The 17,629-nt window shown below is 40.6% G+C and overlaps 1 protein-coding gene across 1 annotated transcript in view; it reads right to left on the reverse strand.

Annotated features, from left to right (window-relative positions):
• The window catches only part of CAND1 (cullin associated and neddylation dissociated 1), a 369,709-nt gene extending 364,905 nt beyond the window's left edge, over positions 1-4,804 (reverse strand). The window contains exon 1 of the mRNA XM_030215618.1: positions 4,631-4,804. Within this exon, the coding sequence (XP_030071478.1) occupies positions 4,631-4,698 (68 nt within the window). The 5' untranslated portion in view covers positions 4,699-4,804. The remainder of the gene's footprint in view (positions 1-4,630) is intronic.
• Positions 4,805-17,629: the final 12,825 nt, after the last annotated feature.

A 17,629-nucleotide genomic window follows, 5' to 3' on the forward strand; every position in this document is an offset into this window, starting at 1 on the left:
CGCCTTTATGTGGGTACAGAGGTTTCTGGTAAGTTTTGGAGGGCTCACGGTTTCCACCACAAGTTTAACAGATAAGGGGAGGTATGGGCCTCGGCCACTGCACTCGCCACAACTACTCTAGGGACCTCCATGCTGCTGCTCTAATGGACCCGAGTATATAACATCTGAGGCTGGCACAGAACTGGTAAGAAATGTTTTTAATCACATTTTTGGGGGGTGGGAGGAGGTTAGTGACCACTGAGGGAGTAAGGGAAGGTCATCCCTGACACCTTACAGTGGTCAACTGGTCATTTAGGGCACTTTTTTGTGGCTTATTCATTAATATAACAGGTCTAGACCAAAATGTCTAACTTTTAGCCAAGGCAGAAAAACATCCAAGTGTTAGGAATGCCCAGATCCTGCCCTTAACACACCCTTGTTATTTGAACGCACTTCTGATGGACTTAATAGAAAAACATCTAAAAATTGGTTTTGAAAATACCAATTTTTACTTTTTTTTTTTTTTTTGTTACATTTGTACCTGGGGCAATGGAGGGTTAAGTGACTTGCCCAGAGTCACAAGCAGCTGCCTGTGCCTGAAGTGGGAATCGAACTCAGTTCCTCAGGACCAAAGTCCACCACCCTAACCACTAAGCAGATTTATGCCACTTTTTGGGCATTTTTCTCTTTTGAAAATGAGCCTAGAACTTTGCATTGAATGAGCCCCAAGGTCTTCTATCTGGTGCTTCACAAGTGGTTACCACTGATTCACTGTCCGCTTAGTGATAATCTAAACTATTTATACCATCATCTTGGACGTCAAACTTCTTCCACCAGACTACATTTTTATGATATTTCTGCTTATCAGACTGATGAGCGAACAGGGCCAGTAACCTCTCAAGTCACAGAGACTTCTGCAACTCAAACCATCATTGTAGCAACCTCCAGTGCTATGGGGCTTTATTGTTCAAATATGACCTATGAAACTGCTGTTAGAGCCAATACAGTCAGCCTTGCTTGAAAATGCCTCTGACCCACCCATGCCCCTCGCACATCCATACTCCTTGCAGTTACACACTATTGAAAATGCATGTTAAGGAAATCCACCTAGAATTGTAAAGATAGAGCGGAATATAAATTTTGAAAATAAAATAAATAAAAACAATGGAGAGCGTATCTGGGTTTAAAAAAAGGTTTGGCCAAGTTCCTGGAAGTAAAGTCCATAGTCTGTTATTGAGATGGACATGGGGGAAGCCACTGCTTACCCCGGGATTGGTAGTTTGGAATGTTGCTTCTAACTGGGTTTCTGCCAGGTACTTGTGACCTGGATTGGCCACTGTTGGAAGCAGGATACTGGGCTAGATGGACCATTTGGTCTGACCCAGTATGGCTATTCTTATGCAAAATTAATACCCTAGTGTCAATACCAATTATCACCAATAATTGGTTGTTAGTGCCAATTAACAGCTATTTGTCAATCCAGTCACATGCATAACTATAGGTATTCTATAACTTGTGGGTGCAATTTTGCATGTTAAGTGTAAAATTGTGCACATAAGATTTTTAGAATGAGGGGATATACTGTATCAAAAAAAAAATGGCATCAAATAGTCTACTCAGCTGTTGTCTCTTTCAACTCCGAAAGAATCAGTCACCAAAAAAAGTTCAGTAAACTGGCTGATGTCATACATCTAACTCAAATATGAACAAGCTGGTGCTCCTCTCACCTTTAACATGAAGTCTCATCAAATCAGAGTTACTGTAGCTTTTCTGACGTATCATTTGGAAAGCAGGCACCTGGTCCCTTCATGCATTTACATCTCAGTACATAATATAGTACTGCAACTCTTGCACCTTTTTTTTTTTTGTATGAATGGGCTGCTCTTCAGTAAACACTTGGGAAGCCCTGAGCTTAGGAGCTACCCCTTCTGTGCCTGACTCAGTTCTGCTTGTCAAAGGGAAAAGTACTGTTCCTCACCTTTAACAAATGTTTTTTTGTACGTAGCAGAATTAATCAGGCATACAATCTTTCCCAACTCCCCAAGAAAGTGCTCTTTCTTCAGCTATGGAACTTACTAAGGAGTTGAAGAGATGGCTGTGTATAGGGAGGGCTATACATGCTTAGAACGTTACACTAATAAGGTCTGAGCTCTGGGGGACTGATACAGAAAACTACAACAGGCTACAGCATGCAGTTAATCATAAGTACATAAGAAATGCCATACTGGGAAAAGACCAAGGGTCCATCGAGCCCAGCATCCTGTCCACGACAGCGGCCTGCTCATTTATTTATTTATTTCAGTACATTTATACCCCACCTTTTGCCATAGTGTTACAGCCCCAAAGCGGCATACAATGAACTAATTAAAATAAATCAAAATAAATACATTACAGTTACAATTTAGTAATTAGAGTGGAAGAACAGGAAAGGGAGGGAAAAAAAAGACAGACGACCAGCGAAAGTCCTGGCGGGCCAAGGAGAGAGATGAAAAACCAGGTTGATGTAAATGCATGTATGTAAAAAGGATTTCTGAATTGAAGTTAACTCCCACAGTAGACATTAGCACAAAGCAAATTAAAATCCATGATAAAGAACCTATTACTTACTTCACAACAATGCAAAACTGTCTACCACAGGGGCACAATGTGAGAAACCTACCATCATGTCTGAGGCCGCATAGAGACACCATGCAATCAAAACAACATCTGCATTAGCCACCCCCAACCTCCTGCATTAGCCAGGCCCCAATACCCCCCCTTTCTCCCTGTTATTTAAAAAAAAAATATATATATATATATATATCTCAGGTATCTAGTGCACCCTCACCCCATCCAACCCCTCCCCCAGGTCTGGTCTCAAAAGAGGCCTGCCTCAAGTGCTGCCATCTTGGAAAATGGTAGCCCATGACCCTACCCAATGCATCTTGGGATGCACCACGTGGGATCAGTCTGGGAGGGGTCTACCAAATAAGCAAAAAATTCCTTTATATATCAAACTGACCCCACTCAATGAATCCCAGGATGCACCACACGGGATACAGTGTTGACATTTTACAAGATGGCATGCTCCTGTTTCTTCAGGGGTACAACACAAAGGAAGGGGATTGGTTGAGTGGGGCATGCCACCAGACATCAGGGAATGTTTGTTTTTTGGTTGGTTTTGGGTTGGGTTGGTTTTGGGGAGGTTTTTTCGGAACCAAAGGCCAGAGACACTAGGGATTATGGGCTCAGTTCAGGGAGAGGGCAACAGAAATGCCACTGATTTGTGATTTTTTTTTTTTAATGTCACCTTTCCTGTCAGTGCATGAGCAGCAATCAGCAGATTACAGCTTACAGCTGTAATTTTAACAAGGCAGCAATCTGCATGCTCATTAACAGTAAGGGGTCCTTTTACTAAGCCACAGTAAAAAGTGGCCTGCGGCAGTGTAGACGCGTGTTTTGGGTGCACGTTGGGCCAGTTTTTACTGCGTCTGCAAAAACAAAGGGCTTCTTTTTAAATGAAAGGGGAAAAGAGCATGCGGTAAAATTTAAACCAGCGTGCACCTAAAACTGGTCTGAGCCCTTAATGCCACCTATTGATCTAGCGGTAAGGGCTCACACGCTAAATGCGCGGTGACCGGTCGGCACACGCCAACTGCCGATTACTGCCAGAAGCGCCGTGCACGGGAGGAAATAAATCACCCAGACATTATGGGCACATGGCAAATCTGAAATTACCGCCAGAGGACATGCTAACCTGGCGGTAGTCTTTTTAGCGCACACTGCACGCACAAAAAGCCTAACAAGCCTTTGTAAAAGGGCCCCTAAATGTTTTGCGGGAATGTCATGTTAGAAGCTGTGAAGCCACTGGCTCTAAAATGCAGCTTTCTGAATCAGCCCATGGGAGAGCTGCTCCCTCCCTTTAATGTGTGATGTTGCCACCCATATGTGTGCTTCTTTTTATGATAGACACTTTTTACAGGTAAGCAACAATGTGCCCCCTGCTAGAAAATAATAAAAATATTTACTACATCACGTCCCTAATTTCTGGCTCCAAATTATCAGCAAGTAAACAAAATACAGCCAGTCACACATCTACGTTTCTACAGAAAAGTTATGATGTTATGGACCTTATTTCACAATTTAGCACTTCGTCTACTGTGTCATGTGAACGTTACATAGTCTGATTATATTATAATAAAATTAAAACTCTAATTAGAAACACGTTTGGATTTTTATACGATGCTCACCTGCTTCAAGAGATGAGGGAGAGAACGAACTCAGCATTAATAAGCATAACTTTTTTTTCAATTGCCCTAAAACCCAGACCCCTAGAATTAAAATAAATTATTGCGTATGTTGTTCAGCTACGTTTAAAACATAATCCAATACACTCCAAAAACACACTTCAATAGAAAGAAATAAAAACTTACACCGACGTCTCCAGAATGCTACATAGTTTAACTCAAGATGCTCGGCATACAATGACAATCACAAGGTAATTAAATAGTATACCTGAATGCCTCTGCAAACGTCAGGCTCTTCTTATACAGCTACCTATATGCCAATAAACCCACCATCCCGTTTTCCCCTCTCCTTGTAATGTGGTTACCACCTACAGCCCTAACAGACCGTCCTGCTCCTATCCACACAGCCAAAGTTTCTCTCTTACCTGAAATCCTTATCACTAGACGTCATTTTCTCCAGCAAATTGGATATATGGTAGGAGGCGCTCGCCATGTTGCTGGGCCTCAGCAGTAATTCGCGCTCTCTCACAATAGGCCTTACTTTAGCTGACTCTTTCAGAAATGCTGCTTCTCGGTGTGTGTGAGCTACAACAAATCTCGCGTTACTACCTCCTCTTCCCCTATCTGAAACGTCACTACGCGCCGGCGCGCGCAAGGAGGTTTGATTGGGTGCGCGGTCCGATCCAGCCAGGAAGAGTAGAGAGGAAAAAAAAAAAGGGAAGCGGCGGGTTAGTGCATGCGTAGAAGTAGGAACGTAAGTGTATGGAGAGTTATAATGTCGCACTTTAGAAAACCGCTAAACATTGTTATTCTCCATACGTAATAATTTAATATTTCATTTTAATTACTTAAACTAATGCACGAGTGCTGATGACGGCTCGCGCAAGCAATATAATGCGTGTGTCTCTTTGTATCGTGATTATAAGATAGCCCTAACTCTAAAACTAGGGCCACTTTTAAAGGGTGTGGTTGGCGACCCTTTCTGTTAAAAAAAAAAAAAAAACTTGGAACCTGGGCTTGCTTGGGGAGCTCTTAAAATTTTTGCATTATCTTATAATTAAAATAAAATTAAAGTCGTATATGAATCATTTTGAACAGAGTAGGCCAGTGATTAAACCAGTTGTCTGAGAACTAGGGAAACTAGTGTTCAAATCTTACTCTATTGATCTGGACTGAAACCGGTGCTATTTACAAAAAAAAAAAAAAATATATATATATATATATATATATATAAATCTGGAAATTGGAACGAGTGAGGTGATTAGATTTGCAGATGACACAAAACTATTCAAAGTTATCAAAACACATGGGGATTGTGAAAAATTGCCAAGAAGTGGGCATCCAAATGGCAGATGAAATTTAGGGCCCTGTTTACTAAGCCACGCTAGGCACCAAAGATTTTAGCATGCACTAAAAATTAGTTAGAGCCACCAGTAGGAATATAATGGGTGTCTCTATCGTTAGCGCACTCAAATCCAGGCTAAAAGCCCACCTCTTTAACACTGCTTTTTGACTCCTAACCACTACTCTCCTGCCCTGTACCCTTCTATCCCCACCTCTTTAATTCCCTTACATCTTAGTTGTACCCTTCTAGCCCCTCCTCTTTAATTCCTTTACCTCTTAGTTGTTCTGTCTGTTTGCTTGTCCTATTTAGATTGTAAGCTCTTTGAGCAGGGACTGTCTTTTTTTTTTTTAATCATTTATAATTTTTCATTTTACAAGGGTCACTTGTGTTGAGAATTGAGGGGTCCCGAGCCCCCCAAGAAGGCTGAAATCGGACTCCATCTCTAAATAGCACTAGTACTGGGGTAATCAGGGAGTTGTGCATTTCTAAAAGGAATTGCCACTGAGAGAGATGTTAGGTCTAAGGGACCCGCATTAGTCTGCCTCTCAGCACTGGCAAGGAATAGATACCAGCCTTATGACAAACTGGATTTAGGTTACAAGTTATACAATGCCGCGAAAGATAGCCTGATATAGCAAAAGCATTTATACTTACAGCCTTTCATCATTAAGTGAAGCCCACAAATCATCATTTGGAATGAGGAGTTTATTTGCCAAGGTATAAGTCAAATCAGTGATTGACAACAGGCAAGTACAATCAATTAATTATAGGAATATGATAAGCTGCAAACAGGTGTTAATTATTTGCTAATCTTTTATAATTTCTTTTACCAATTAGAGGTTTTACAAGGGAAAGCAATTAGGTAATTTGTCAATTCTGCTGGACACATTGGTTTCCCTTGGAGAGAGAGTGCCAACCCTTTTCTCTCTCTAGCTTAAACCAGGAAAAACCCTGATTTTTATAGGTGCCCTCAGGATATGGGTAATATGACAGTAGATATACCTGATTGGATCTATGCTAATGTCATGGTTGTCACTGATTGGCTCATGCTAATGAGTAGCTTCTATCTTGCTAACATGGTTTTGTCCACAAATCTTAAGCAAGACCCTGCTCACAGGAAAGTCTCCCTCCTCTCTTGGACAGCTAGTTCCCTATTTTCTTTGCACCTGGCATGACTCACTCATTTCTCAACTTGTTTTTCTAACTTACATTAGAGAAAATTCCACTTTGTAACAGATACAGCTTCCATTTTGTGTTGAAATCCTCCATTTTGTTTCCATATCTATTCCTAACTTTTCCTAATTTAGCTTATTTAGGCCTCAATCCGGGCTACAAACTAGGCCATACTTTTCCAGTAAGCTCCCAGTTATGTCAGCCATCAGATTTCTGACTCAGCCAAGTTCTGTAATGGCCTGAGCTCTATGACTGGGCCCGCCACCATTCCAGTGGGGGGTCTCTGGCTGTACCATAATTATACACTTGCAAACAGTAATACAGAGATGACTAAACATTAATACAAGATAAGAAGAAAACAATCCCAACTAGATATATGGATTATATACAATCTTTCTCTTTCTTAGACCACAAAGTGAAGAAAAATAGGGAGAGTGAAATAAGTCAAGGAGATCAATTAAACAGTAAACAGAAAAAAAGAAAACATGGTATTAACCTGATTATCCCCAGATACTACTCATCTATTTCATTATTCCACATTGATCATCTGGTTGGCTTCTTCAAGATCAAATACGGTGTATAGTCAATTCATTTCATTGAGAACATACTTATTGTCCAGATTTTAGTTAGAAATCATACATCTGGTTACATTCTCTCTCTTTTAAAAACCAGAAATTATTTAACAATACATATACTTAAGTCTCTAATTCAAATCCCACTGATTAAAGCAATCCCACTTTTCACAGGCTTCACTCCTTTCAAAGTAATCTATATATATAAAACTCACCCTCAACGTTCTATTGGCTGCTGACGTCACTGAAGCCAAGGTTCGTATGTTCGAAGCTCTGAAGCCTCGAAAATCACAGTCTCTGGGCCCCGCCCTCGCGTCAAACGTTATGACGAGGGTGGAGGCGGAGCAATTCACCCACATCGAGGATGGGTGGGGGGGACCACAGGAAAGCCTTGCTAGCGCCCGTTTCATTGGCTCCAGAAACGGGCCTTTTTTTACTAGTAATTAATAAGGAAATATTTCTGAGGAAAACTTTAGGAGTCATACCTGGAACTCTGGGAAAAACAATAATCTCGACATTAATCATCCACAATAACATCCACCTTATCATTCAAAGTTTCTGGTCCATTATCATTTTCAGGATCATAACCACTTCTAGCTTGTGTACAACTTCATTTATATCAATTTTTCACTCTCAAAGGGTTCAGTCAAATTGTCCATGTAACTCTCCAATAAGATTATATCTGAAACAAAGTTATTTACTACCGCCGTCAGGTCCCGAAGCGCCTTCCAGATGGCATTCAATGTAACCTCCACAGAAGCCAAAAACTCCAAGGTGATTTCTCTTGAGGTGTTCAGGAGTGGTTCCACCGATTCGGGTTCTGCTGTAAATGTCCTCCGTTTCAGCATATGCCTCTAACTCACTCCTCCACTCCTTTGGACATGGTGGTTGAATAATTCAGGAGTGATGGAGTTATTTTTCCAGGTCCAAAAGCGTCGACACTCCTTCGCCGGCACTAATCAAAGGACTCGCCAACCCTTTCATCTGTGGGCAGTTTGACGCGCAGTGGTCCCGCACTTGCTGCTCAGGGGACAAAACGCTGGCCATCAGCGGCTGACCACCGGTTATTCCCTTCCTCTCAGTTAAGGAAAGTGCAATTGCAGAGAGGGAATTTACATAAAGAAGACAAAACTTCAGAGGGCAGCTAGGCATACGAACTTCAGGTCACCATCTTACCACTCTCCCAGTTTGGGACACTCTTTGTCTGGTTTCTCCTCAGAGGCCTGTCTGATATGGGTAACCCTTCAGCATAGCCCTCTGAGTCATTGAAACACAGAAGCCTCTCCACCACTACAAGGTGGTGTCCCTTCGGAGGGGCAGGGACTGTCTTTTCATGTTTGGTGTACAGCGTTGCATATGCCTTGTAGCGCTATAGAAGTGATAAGTAGTAGTAGAAGCGCACGCTAAAAAGTTAGTGCACCTACAGTGCAGCTTATTAAACAGGGCCCTTAATTTGGACAAATGCAAAGTAATACACATTGGGAAGAATAATCAGAGTTTTAGTTACCTGATGTTAGTGTCCACCTTAGGAGTCAGCATGCAAGAAAAGGATCTAGATGTCATTGTAGACAGTACACTGAAATTTTCTGCCCAGTGTGCAGCAGTGGCTACTGCTAAAAAAGCAAACAGGATGCTAGGAATTATTAGGAAAGGGATACAAAATAAAACCAAGAATACTATAATGCCTCTTATATTGCTCCATGGTGTGACCTTACCTTGAGTATTGTGTTGATTCCCATTCTGTAAATAAATCCAAATCTATAAGTGGTCAATCTGAATTAGTCATTTATTTTAGAATTGCATAAAATAGCCTGTTAAAAGGAGGAAACCCCAACAGGGACATTTCTCTCCTGGTAGGTTCTCCTGTCTAAGATTCAACATGGATACATTTTTATAGGCTAACCCACATATGTGGTAAGGAATCGATTACATTAAAGGAATGACTAATACAGATATACCGGGGGGGGGGGGGGGGGGGGGGGGGGTTAGGCTGCTTGTATCCCTTCCCAAATTAGCATGAACTAGCCATTCTCAACTGGGAGGGGTAAAAAGAAACCAAAGCTCCATACATATGAGAAAGTCAGTTTTATTTACTTACCAAGTATTGACACAATTAATATTTCTCATGGGAGAATAAAACTACTGCATAAATATGCTGGCTGTATCTATCGCTCCAACATACTGGACTGAAACAGCTGTTTTTATACACTTGTGTTTAACAGTGATTTACTTGGCTTTTTCTGCAAACTATCCTTCTCACAGATTATTATCTGTTTCCCAACATCTGGTTCCCTTAAGCTGTTAAACAACATTCTTCCTGTTTGTTTACACTAGTTTCTTTCCTAGGCCTGCTTGCCTGTAGGGGTATCTTAAATTCCAGAGATCATAAATCCCAGAGTCATGCAGGCTCGTCAATCTCTGATAGATTCCAGAGTCATACAGACTTACCAATCTCTGACCTTTTAATCCATTCCATAGTGCATAACTTGTGCTCATAATTCTTCATCTCCCCCCTTGAGGACCTTGTAATAAGGACTTCATTTATATTAGGTTTGTGACCTTGGTGTTACAGAAAACATAAATCACAGCCTAGTCTTGCACCTAGGATCTGTTTCTCGCCTTTATTTCATTAACTTATTCTACATATTCTGTGTTAGTGCTCGGTTGCAGGCCACTCGGATTCCCTTAGCAGAATAAGAATCCTGTTCCTGTCTTTACCCGTCATGGCATACGACCTCATGAGCACTAAAGGGCGATTTCAGTTTCCTGCATAAGTGTCTAAATCTTAGTCACATTGTTAAGGTTAGGGAGTAGGTGTGAGTCACAATTCATGCCAACTGTATAGTATTGGATTATATATTTATTTTATTTAGCACATTTATACCCCACTTTTTCCCACATGTTCGCAGGCTCAAAGTGGCTTACAATGTACTGATAAGGCTTTCACCAGACCAGTGGTTATACAATTAAATTAGATAGGATAGAAGGAACAGGGAAGAAGTGAAAGGGTAAGAGAGGCTAAAATGGTCCATGGATATGTTGTTAGGAAGGACTTTAGGTTATATGTTGAATCCTTGGAGTAGGCTTTCCGAGATAGGCTGGTCTTAGGTAGATTCCTGATGCTGAGATGGCTCTGAGTGGTTTGAACAGCTTTAGGCAAGGCATTCCATTAAGGGGAATATATAACAAGACAAGGTCTTTATAGTGAGATATATATTGCCCTTCTTTAGCCTTCCCCGGGCCTTATGTTACTTACAATGCCTCCCCATCTGAATAATCCTAGAGGAGGATAATAATGCAGAATAAAAAAATCACAAGAAATTTAAACATTATCTTCAACATTTTAAACCTCTGCGTTAATATGTAGTCTTTCATATAGAACATATTCATGTCCTATAGGTTCTTTCTTACTTAAAGCAGTTTCAATTAATTGTTGCACTAAATTCCTAATGCAAGGTATTACACAACAACCAAGAAGTACAAATACTGCAATAATTATCATTGTGGTTAAACTAGATACTATAAAAGTTTTCCATTTCCCAAAAATATTGTCCATCCACCCAGTCCAGGTGGTGTCTATACCAAAATTCTCAGCAAGCTCATCAGCTAAGGTAGTAAGTCCTTGCAAGGCCTTAGTTATAGTCCCATCAGGTATAGTGTTATTAGGAATAAATGTACAACATTGTCCTTTTAACATAATACAAACTCCGCCTTCTTTCGCCAACATCATATCAAGGACCATGCGGTTCTCCCAAGCCAAGTTGGGCAGCAATGCCTTTAACTGCATCTCGCGTGTAATTAATGAAACACTGTTGGTTATAATAAATATAGTTAATCCAATCAACATTTTTGTTAATAGTGGATCACCAAAACAAAGAGGATTCAAAACCTGCAGCAATTTGGTTGCGGGCCTTGAATTCATCTGGCACCCCCCCCCCCTTGGTACACCTATAGAGTCAATATAAATTCTATCATCAAAGGAACCAGGGATTTCTCGCTTCTAGAAAGAACTGGATTATCAACTGATTGGGTTACTATGGTAAGTGGAATCACTAATTGGACTAGTCCACATTTGCCCTGCCAATTTGTGGGCAGCATTAAGTATAAAGTTTTGGTTCCACAGTGCCACCATAGGTCTGCCCGAGGATGGGAAAAGTCAGAAAAGTCAAGGTCATTGGTAGAGGTTAAGGTAGAGTTACATAGTGAAAGGTTACCAATTGAATAAGGATTCTGGACTTTTTCTCGGGTTAGACAGGTCTCAAAAATTGTCCTATGGACTGGTGGTCTGAATACCGGGGGTGTTTTTGCTCCATTAGGCACATCGGAGAACAGTAGGCTGAGAGAAAGGCAGTGTGGTTCAATAGGTTTATTGGAACCCTGGAGCAATTTTAACATGCACATGGTTCCATTGTAATCATTTACAAAAAATTTTTTTTATTTCTTTATTCATATATTTCCATATATCATCACAATACGTGAATATGCAATCGGCATTTATACAAAAGGCAAAAATAAAAAATAAAGAGAAATATCATTAACAGCCTTTCTGCCCACAAGTTTAGGAAATTTTGGAATCCAAGAATTTAGAATTTAAAGTAAAACATATAGCAATAATTAAGGACTAGTGGTTGCAGCCTCTGGTTCAGACCCCAGCCTGCATTTAGGGAGGGCACACAACATTCAATTCCACTCTAGCATCTAGAAATTCTTTTAACTGTTTTGGGTCTACAAATTGAAACTGTTTACCCTCAAGCATTACATTACAATAACAAGGAAAACGTAATATAAAAGTTGCTCCCAGTGCCACCACCCTAGGGCGGAGTTCCAGAAAGGCCCTCCGTCTCGTCTGTGTAGGCCTTGAGAGATCAGGAAAAATACGAATTTTTGAGCCCAAAAACAGATTTTCTAAGTGTCTCAAGGAAAGCCTTAATACGGCATTCCTGTCAGGCTCCAGCACAAAAGTAACAAGCAGAGTCAACCTTTGAGTAATTGTCTCCAATGAACTTTCAAGGAAAGAAGTAAAATCCATTCCTTCCCCTGCTATCGGGGGATTTTCTTCCACCACTCCACCACTCCTGATATAATAAGCCCGAGTAAGGGGAGGCAGTGAGTCCTTATCCATTCCAAGAATATCAATCATATATTTTTTAACCATGTCCAAAGGGGAAATTAAAGGCAATTTGGGAAAATTAAGAAACCTGAGGTTTAATCTTCTAGTCTGGTTTTCTAGGTACTCCAATCTTTTATGTAGGAAATTATTATCCTTAACCAAAGCCGTTTCTACAGATCCCATTTCTTGAATTTTAATATTCACAGTCTCCAAATCTAAGGTTTGCTGTGCAGTCTTTTGCGCCTGAAGCAGGGCAGCCTCAGAAAGAGTCTTTATGTCAGAAGTATTCATTTTTAAAGTAGTTTGCATAGAAGTGTGAATGCTGTAAACCATATCCCATAGTGACTCTAATGTCACAGTTGCTGGTCTATTCACACCACTAATGGCTGGAGAAGGGTGAGGTTGATCTTCAACACAAGCAAGTTTAGAAACTATATCCTGAGGCAATACCTTTGAAGCTGATTGTAGCAATAGTTCTCGGCCTTGAGATTCAGCCTCCGTTACTGCAGACACTCCCTCAAACAGGACGGGCTGAGCCCCTTCGGCTTCCTTCCCTGTCAGAGCTGCCAGCAACTCCCCTCCAGGCTGGGGTGGAGCAACTCGTTCCATGGGGCTCAGGGAAGCCCCGTTTCCATTCTCAATCGACACCGAAGTGCCGAGAGTTGCAGAGGGGGTCGAAAAGCCCTGAGGACCTGGTTGCTGTCTGAAAAATTGCAAAGTTGTCTGCCTCGTGGCTGAAGAAGTCACAGGAGCTGAGGGATGTTCCTTCACTTTTCCCTTCCGTTTCCCCATGCTTAATGAGGCGACAGAGGTGCTGTAGAGGACCTACAAACAAAGCAACTTCCAGGAGCTAACACAGGTGCGTCCATTCACAACGCCATCTTGGAATCCCTATCATTTACAAAATTTAAGGCAAAAGGGACTGCGTGAGGCTCAGGGCGAGAAGCAGAACAAACATAATAATCAGATACGTTTAAACTCCGGATAGTATACCGAATCCAGTCTAGCCACACATTAGCTTCACTGAAACCAGTCTCAAGAACAAAAGTTTCCCTAAGGCTGGTTAAGTTGAAGAGCTTAATAGGAATCTTTGCTTCTGGAATTTCAGGTAGTAAGGGATTAAGTGAACCAGTATTGGATATTTGAGGAGAAATAACCATCACACGAAAGCGACCAACAGGATCCATGTTGGTGGCTTCCATTCCAATACCGAAGGTGCGATTAATCCCTTCATATGCCCCTTTAAAGGTAATAAGTACGGGGTTACATTTCCCCTCTTCACAATTTGTACAGTCTACTGATTGTCGGACAAGGGTTATATTATGACGTAAGGGATTATTCCAAGCCAATTGGTGTTTTTCTGTAGGATGGTTGGGTCCAGTATACCACCATATATTAGTCTAGGTCGTGCAAGGAGATGTATACTGACTCATTTCAACTTAAGTACACAAATAAACATGATATTGACAGTACCATCGTTGCCAGTCTAAAGATCCACAATTGGCTATGTTACAAACATCCAATTGTAATATGACTATCTCATCAGTTAAATTTAACTTTATTGTGGTCTTGACCGGATATCTTCCCAAAGCATAGTACCTATCCACGTCTTGGGAATCTAAGTTATGATTGCCAAAAAAATTTGGGGGATTAAAAACATGTCTGCTGATAGAAGTAAAACTAAGAATAATGGAAAGCCAATAGATGGTATACATATTAATGGTTATGCTAAAAAAAATAATACAGTTCCTTTCTAATAACAGTAATATTATGGCTAATAAGAAAATAAAGGTTAATAATAAGTCCTGTGACAGTGAGTCCCTAATCATAAAGAAAAATATTAACAACAGATAATACAATGTGAAAACTTAACAATGTGTTTCTGGCAGTATTAATACTAGTGCGAGCACAGCTATGCTCACAAACAGTAGTCCCCAAATAGTAAACTTAAGAGTCTGTGGCTCCAGGCACTGTTGTTTCAGGGTTGGGGGCTGCATGAGGCAAAGATGTCTGTGCAGGAGGCTGATTGTCAGCTGAGTCAGAACTGTGGAACACTTGAATGTCTTTCAAATGGACCCAGGACATATGATCCTGTAGTTTTGCTGCCGTAGCTGACAAGGCCTCCATACGGAAAGGTCCAACATAAACAGGGTCTTTCCAAGTTTTGTGGGTGTAGTGTTTGCGGTGTACTAGATCTCCTATTTTCAAGGCCTTGGGATTTGCTATACCATCCCCCTTCTGTCTGGCAATTCCTGTGAAATGCAAGACAGAGATGTTATTACAGATTGGCACTGTTCCAGTACACAGAGTAAGGGTCAGGCAAATGATGGTTAGGATTACCAGCAACAAGACGGATTCTGCATCCGGTACACAGTTGAAAAGGTGACAGTTTTAATGCCTAAGAAGGAGTAGCACGCAAAGTAAGCAGTGCTAGGGGCAAGGCATCTAACCAGGTTTTGATGCCATTTGCCATCAATTGTCAAAGTTTCGTTTTTAATAACCCATTATACCTTTCAACTAGGCCATTGCTGGTAGGCTTGTAAATGCTCACCGTCCGGTGAGTAATTTGTAATTTAGCTGTTACTGTATGAATCAATTCATTAACAAAATGTGAGCCATTATCAGTTGTAATTTTGCAAGGTATGCCAAATCTGGGAATGATATCATTGCACACACCTGTGTCATCACCTGACCAGTTTCTCGGGTACAGGGAATTGCCTTAACCCATTTAGAAAAAGCATCAACACAAACCAATAAAAATCTTTTACCTTTCACTGGGATTATCATGTCTGTAAAATCACAATTCCAGTGCAAACCTGGACTGTGTACAGTGAGTAACTTACCTGGTGGAATCATGTTTCCACGCTTGGGGGTATTCAAAAAGCATTTATAGCACTGGTGAACAACAGTATGACAAATTGACAACATTTGTGGGGCCCAAACTTTGGAAGAAAGGTTATACATAGTGGCAGCACTCAATGTAAAGGATAGTGCAATGAGTGCCATAATAAAGATAAGTTGCGCTGCGCTACACAAATTTGGCCAGTAGGGTGCATCCACAAGCTTTGGGAATTCAGTGTACACCCAGCTTGCTTCCAGGCTTTCAATTCAGCCTGAGTTGCGGAAGCCTGTAGAGCTTCATAGAGCTCAGACCCATCCAAAATGTGGGGTTTGGGAGTGTCAACGAACTTAATCACTTCTTCAGTACTATCAACAACATGAATGGGGACAGTTTCTGTAACTTCTTTAGCTAAATCATCTGCCATATGATTACTATTAATTTCAAAAGAGAACACAGTTTCCTGATGAGCCTTAATCCATTTAATGGCTGTACGTAACCTTTTCTTATGGCGCTCTTGTAACGCCTCAAACACTTTATTCCACAAAGTAATGTAGCTCAAAGGGTGACCAGTAGAGGAAATCATACCCCTTTGATTCCATTTTTGAATATGTGAATGTAATGAGGAAAACACATAATTGGAGTCTTTGACAATTGATACATCCTCTTCCAGCACTTTAAACTGCAAAACATATAATACAGCAGCCAATTCTGCGGTTTGAGCTGTGTAAGTATCTGGAAGTCTGTATTGTACAGTGTCAATGGGTATCTCATCAGGAGTGTAATGCACAGCTGCAAAACCTATTTTGCCACTTTGAGAGGAGCCGTCTGTAAACCAGACTGGTCCCTTTTGCAAAATTTCAAAATGAATGCTTAAAGAAGCAGGCAATGAGGGTAACTGGGCAGTGCAACTGGTGAGGAAAAAAAATCACACTTTTCAGTAACAGTAATCAGTGGAGCTAAGCGTTATAATTCTGCTGAAGTAAGGGGCTGTATGCGGTGTACAACACTTAACAGTACCACTTGATATTTATGTAATCGTGACGGGGTCATGTGACTCATATGTTTGTTGAAAAGGTATTTAACATCATGGGAACTATGAATAACTATTGGCAGATGAGCTATATAATTTCAGGACAGCAGTAGCGGCTGCTACAAGTCCTTTTTCACAGGAAATAAATCCTAATTCAACTGGAGTAAAAGTCCCAGATAAATATCCATAAGGTATATCATCATCATGCTGAGTTATTAAAGCAGCCCATGTATTTTCATCATGAGTTATCCATAACTGTACTTCATGGGACACATCAACCATAGCGAGAGGGGAACTTTTCATTACATCTTTTACAAGGGTAATTAAATCTAATTTCTCAGCATCAGTAAAATCAATTGGCACATGTTTAGAACTATATTTTCCTAGCAATTTCTGGTAAAACGGTTTAGTACGTTCTGAATAATTAGGGATCCACAAACGACAAAAATTTAACATACCTAGCACAGCTCTTAGTTCAGTAACATTAGAAGGCATATGTAATTGGAAACGTGCTTCAAGGTATCAGGACCGAGACTCCGGCCATGGGCACCAAGTTCGTGGCCCAGAAACATAACCTGGGTCTGAGCTATCTTCAGCTTTTTCTTATTAACCTTATACCCTTTTACAGCTAAAAAGCCTAAGAAATCACAGGTCACTTGTACCTAGGTATCAAAATCATGGGAAGTTATCAGCATATCATCTACATATTGTAATAAATAAGTATTACTTGGCCAAGCATATCGTGACTTAAATTCACAAATATGTTGTGCTAGAGTTTCAGAAAAAATAGTGGGACTATCAGTAATACCTTGTGGTAACCGTGTCCATTGATAAGTTACATTATCAAACTGGAAAGCTGTCAAGGGTCTGCTGTCTGGGTGAAGTGGAATACTAAAAAAAAGCATTAGACAAATTAATAGTAGAATAATAAGTTTGTAATGTGACACTCGGCAACAGTGTAGTAGGGTTTTCAACATTGGGAAAAATGTGTTTCACTAGCAGTGATGGCGAACCTTTCAGAGACCGAGTGCCCAAACAGCAACCCAAAATCTAATTATTTATCGCAAAGTGCCGGTACTCAATATGGGCGGGGTCACCACATATGACTCCACCCCTATGATAGCCACACCCCTTACACCAGCCATGGCACATATATAAACAGACATCACTGAAAACATTATACTAGTATAGGAGAAAAAAATAACATGATTTGTTTTCATTATAAATCATATACCCAGTGCAAACTAAGACAGCAGATGTAAATTCTCAAATTAGACATATTCCAAACAGTAAAATGAAAATAAAATGATTTTCCTACCTTTGTTGTCTGGTGATATTGGTCCCAGTCTCTG

The sequence above is a fragment of the Microcaecilia unicolor genome, chromosome 10 (assembly GCF_901765095.1).
Source record: "Microcaecilia unicolor chromosome 10, aMicUni1.1, whole genome shotgun sequence".
NCBI classification, from domain to species: domain Eukaryota; kingdom Metazoa; phylum Chordata; class Amphibia; order Gymnophiona; family Siphonopidae; genus Microcaecilia; species Microcaecilia unicolor.